This window comes from Gekko japonicus, unplaced genomic scaffold (genome assembly GCF_001447785.1).
Source record: "Gekko japonicus isolate JY-2015 unplaced genomic scaffold, Gekko_japonicus_V1.1 scaffold1945, whole genome shotgun sequence".
In the NCBI taxonomy this organism is placed as follows: domain Eukaryota; kingdom Metazoa; phylum Chordata; class Lepidosauria; order Squamata; family Gekkonidae; genus Gekko; species Gekko japonicus.
In genome coordinates, this window is record NW_015171562.1 from 152,694 (window position 1) to 157,878 (window position 5,185).

At 53.9% G+C, this 5,185-nt stretch overlaps 1 protein-coding gene across 1 annotated transcript in view; it reads right to left on the reverse strand.

Moving 5' to 3' along the window:
• The window catches only part of WDR72 (WD repeat domain 72), a 40,825-nt gene extending 38,899 nt beyond the window's left edge, over window positions 1-1,926 (reverse strand). Inside the window, exons 1-2 of the mRNA XM_015419741.1 lie at window positions 1,774-1,926; window positions 587-693 (exon numbers count right to left, since the gene is read on the reverse strand). Of these exons, the coding sequence (XP_015275227.1) occupies window positions 587-693; window positions 1,774-1,926 (260 nt within the window). The remainder of the gene's footprint in view (window positions 1-586; window positions 694-1,773) is intronic.
• Window positions 1,927-5,185: the final 3,259 nt, after the last annotated feature.

Below are 5,185 nucleotides of genomic sequence, written 5' to 3' on the forward strand. Positions count from 1 at the left end.
GAGGAAGAAGAGGAAGAAGAGGAAGAAGAGGAGGAGGAGGAGGATTGATTTTCTAGGCCCCGTGGGCATTTCCAGAGGTCTCCATCCCAGCAGCTGTGACAGGTGCAAGTGCCGTCTCACAGAGAGACCAAACAGCGCAAATAGCTGCCTCTCCTGTGCTCCAGACACAGAATGAGAGGCTCCTAACAGAGAACTCTGCAGCAGGACTTATTTCTCTGTCAGGGTCCATCTTGTCCGCTGACTGCGACTGGCAGCAGCTCTCCAGGGCCCCAGAGGGAGCTCTTTCGCATCACCCGCAGCCTTTCCGAACTGGAGGTACAGTGGCTGAACCTGGGCCCCCTTCTGCCAACGTTTCGTCACTGGGTCACAGCCGCCGCCCGACGGCCCCCCCCACCCCCAGGACACACAAGACCGCAGGGCCCAGCGCAGTCCCCCCCGGGCCTTGTCCAGCTGTTTCCGGGGGACCTCCTTGACCACCCTCTTCTGCCACTAGTTTGTCACCTGGGGACCAGCTTGGATCTTTCCCTTCCTTTCCCTTCCGCCAGTGAATGTTAATAAAGAGCGACTGAGATACAAAGCGACTGACCCGTTCTCCGTGGCACTGACCACATACGGCTGCTTCTCAAAGTCCCTCGCTTTGGCCAAACATGTCACAGGTGCTGTGTGACCCAAGAGGATTTGTTTGGATGAAATCTAGAAGATCAAGAAGTTACCGTGACAATGGAAAAGCAGTTGTGAGGCACTAAGACAGATGCGGCACATTCTTCTGCCACAGGGACAGCAGGACACAGGCCCAAGGCGGGGGGGGGGAGGGGGGGAGCGCGGCATGCTAGTTTGGGCTTTCTCTGTATCCTGGTGGATCAAGACCATTAGGGGCACCTCCAGAAGAGGGCGCTTTGGCATTTCACATCCAGGAAGCCTCGCCAGCCCTGTGGCATGGAGCGGGCCTTCAAAAAAGCACTGCTGAGAACGTAGAACAACCTCTAACATCAACAACGTTTTATCCATGGTACAAGTTCTCGTGCGCAAGCACACTTCCTCGGACACTCGCACACGAAAGCTCACACCGCAAATAACACTCCTGTTGGCCTCGGAGGTGCCCGACTGGACTCCAGCTTTGTTCTGCTGCTTCAGACCCACACGGCTCTGCCCCACCTGGATCTGCCGAGAATGTGCAAGGCTCAAAGAAGTGCCCAGGGGGTGCCGCTTGCCAACCCGCAGAGACCACCTGTGGTCAGGCTGGTCCGCCTTCGCAAGGAAGTGCCCAATCAGAAGGGGAAGCAGGACACCTGAGGCCAACGGAGACAGAGACTGGGACACCTGTGAGAAGATCAGCAAGGGGCAACGAAGGCGCACCACCACCGAGACTTGGCATTTGTGCTGTGCAACTGGGCAACCTGCCAGAGAAGCTTCACACTGGAGAGACATAAAACTGCCTACCCGCACCAGAGAAAAGCAAATGGATGAAAGCAATAATGATGAAACGGAATCCTTACATGAGAAACCAGCTTGGATACTCACTACATTACCTCCTGGAAAGGGTGCTCAAGGTGAAATACAACCCCGATGGTTGTGTGGAAAGATACAAAGCATGCCTAGTGGCAAAAGGCTATAAGCAAAAATTTGGAATTGATTATACTGATATTTGTGCACCTGGTGGTAGTACACCTTTGTTGTCCCTTGCTGATTTCCTCACAGTAATCTCCCTTTCGGCAGTGCCAGAGAACGCGCAGGAGGATGCCTGAGAAGGCGGGGGGGGGGGGCAGCACACACCTTTAGTTCTGGCGACAGGTTCCAGAGGCACAGGGGCCCCTCCTGACTCCCCGTGACGACTGTCCTCTGGTCCTCCGTGATCAGGATGGCGGTGATGCTGTGGGCGGGGGCTTGCTTTCCCCAGAGAGCCAGAGCCTGAACAGAGGCCTTCATGGCGAGGGGACCTGTGGAGGAAGGAGGGCGGGGAAGGGAAGAAGTATCAACAGAGACACATGATCTGATTTATTTACCAGCTGCTGTGATTGCAGGTTGGCTCGAGCCCACTATGCTTAATTAAGCCAATCACAAAAGGACACCTTCCGGGGAATTCCTTCATGTGTGGTGGGAATACATGGACAAACTTGTTAAAATTGAACCTCACTTATCTGTTATTGACGGCAAGCCTTACGATCACTTCCAAATGATCTTCATCGGTGCAGGAAGAGAAGATAACCAACCCCCCCTCCCCTGGCCTTTTCATCTCTAGCGCAGCCCTGCTCAGCTAGGATGACGAAGCCCTTGTTGTGAGCTGCAGCCGCCCTAAACTAGGATAACCTGGGCCAGTCCCCAGCCTGCCTAACTGGGTTCACAGTGCTGTCAGTCAATAGCCTCCTGTTCACTGATCAGATCTGGACTTGTGTTCTAAGGTCCAGGAGACGCGAAGCAACCAAAGTTACCCTGTGGGGCCATCATTTGGGGTGGCACATGAGTGAAACAACCTGTGTTGCATTCCTTTCTGTTGTTTTCATGCACCCCAGAGCAAAAGTTCTATTGACAGATTTTTATCAGAGCCTTTCTTGAGAAAGGAAAAGGCTTTTTGCGCAAAATCAGATCTGGTTCCAGGCTTATCAATATGTGGCCAGTTTGACTCCTGCTGCCAATTCCTCATATCCTTACAGTGGACCACTGCAAATTGCTTAGCTTAACAGTATTGCTGAAAATGTGATTGTCAGACAGATAATCTCTCTCCCTCTCTCTCACTCTGTCCCTCTCGTGCCTGCAAACCCACTGGGGTCTGCCAAGGCAGCAGCACTGCCCTCTTGGGCCTACTTCTAAGGTGCTCCCAGAAAGCTGAGAGGAAAGACCGAGCAAGCAGGTGGCTTGGGGATCCTGACACCTTTCCCAAGGCCCCCAGTATTCTCTTTCTGCTCATGTTTTATCTTAACGCTCATCCAACCCTGCCCCACAACTCACGGTGGGCTTCCATTTACACAGAGAGGTAAATGGAAGCCCACAGCCCCGAATCCAAGATGTGTTGGAGGGAACAGGCCAATTTTGCTGCCCTGACCAGACCCTGGTCCAGAAGGAGCCTCTCCTCTGAGAAAGGCAAGGTGTTTCCCTGGCAGTCAAGGGGAAGCCAGGGAGGCAGGGGAGGGGCCTGGGGCTTCCCAGATCACTGCACAGCCTGGGCGAAGGGGAGGGGAGCCCAGAGAAAGAGGCTGGCCTCTGGACGGGAAAAGTGGCTAGGCTTGGGGCAGAGCTTTCCCACCAAGGGAGGTATGGATGGCACCTCTCTGCCCTAAATGGCGGCATGCATTCCAGTTCCCACCCGGTCCCTCCCCAGAGGCCTCAGGTACAGCGGGAATCTACACCAGCGATTTCAGCCAGCGAGAGCCCACCAGTCATCTCCTGCTGTCTTCCCGGAATGAGGGGCCCGAGAACACTCATTTCATTCCCCACCATCACCAGGAGCACGGCAAGGGCAACACCATCCTCCAGCTGCTGATGACATCAAAGGGCTGAAGAACACATTCAATTTGAGGATGTTAATCTCAGCCTGCCACTCAGAAATTTTCTCGGAGGGATACGGTTTTACTCTGGATTTCATTTTAAGAATGATTTTCTTCTTTGGCAATCAATAAAGATACGTTTTCATCAAAATACTCTCAGTAGAATTCAGGTGGCCATCTCAAAACCTTTTTGTGGCACAATATTAATTAGAATAATATATGCTGCTCCGGATCTAGAAAGCTCCTCTGAACATGCACAGCCACTAGGCCCTTCACCATGGCTCTGAACAGGCACAAAAAGAGAGAGGGAGAGAAAAAAACAACCCACATGGCTAAGCAGGACATTCCTGCCGAGGTGCAGTCGTGGATACAGGAAGCTGCTCCCATATACTGAACCCCACACCATCGTTCTGCCCAGGTCTGCCTCGACTGCTATGACTGGCAGTGGCTCTCTGGGGGCTCAGGCAGAGGAGGGTCTTTCCCATCACCTCCCACCACCTGAGCCTTTGAGCAGGAGATGCCAGGGATCGAACCCGGGACCGTCTGCATGCCAAACAGAGGCTCTGCCACTGAGCCGCTACCCCTCCCCAAAGCACTGGTGGACACATGAAGCTGCCCAGTTACAGCAGTGCCATAATCTGCTTCCAAAAGCACGATGCAAAAAAGGTAAGAAGATGATCTCTGCGCCAACCTGACAAGCGACACATGTGACTTTTCAAGAATTATTTATCTGTGCTGCACTTAAGCAGGTAAGATAATTTTAAAAACAAAAAGCTCAACAACCACCGATGTTGAAGGGAAACTGGGTTTTGGTTTGTGCTGGTTGGTTCCGCTCAGGGGACATCACAGCACTTTTGAGGGATAACGTCAAATGGACCGTGAAATCCCCCCAAGGGGAGGAGAGGAGAGGGGTGCAGAGCCAGAGAGGGCAACTCCATTCCACCCAACGCAAACCTTGGCAGGCACAAGAAGACCTCCTGCCAAGGGGTTCTTGCTGCCCAAGCTGAGAGATCTGTACTGACGGAGCATGTGTAGATGACCCTCCTCCTGGAGTGGCCATCAGCATTTCGCCTCAGTCAGAACTCCAGCAAGATGAACGGAACCGGGAGAGAGGATCCCTCCCGGAAAACACCAGAGCAATCTTGAGAGAAGCCGGAAGCCTTTGGATCAGCTTGGGAACACTTCTCACAGGTGGGGCGGGGCAAGGGTGTCACCCGCGGGGCCCCCCACTCTGACCTCAAGATTCTTTCCCCAGTCTTGTTTCCATTCCTTGAAACTAACAGGAAAACAAGCACTTAAATCAACTGAACACATTTGTATTCATGTCTTCAGAAAAGCTTCAAATAAAATCAGGGTGGTTTAAATATATTCCCCTGACAGCTCTTGGGGGGTCGGTGGGCGGGAGAAGAGCCCTCGTGCCTGTGGGGCTCAGCCTCCCCAGGAGGAATCAGTGGGAGGGCGGCGGGCAGCCTCCCCTTCCCCTGCCCTTGAACCGGCCCTGCACCAATCCGGCTGAGCAGGTCGCCGACAGAGCGGTGTTTTGGTTCCTGGTCCAGAGAAGCATCCGCTGGTGTTGACACCCTACACAAGACCGGCACTTACTGGCCTGGCCGTCCACAGAGGAAACCAAACCGCCCTGTGTGTGCTCATCTGCATCTCCCCCCCCCCTCCCCCCCTGCAGCGGAAGCCCCGGCCCGGTCACA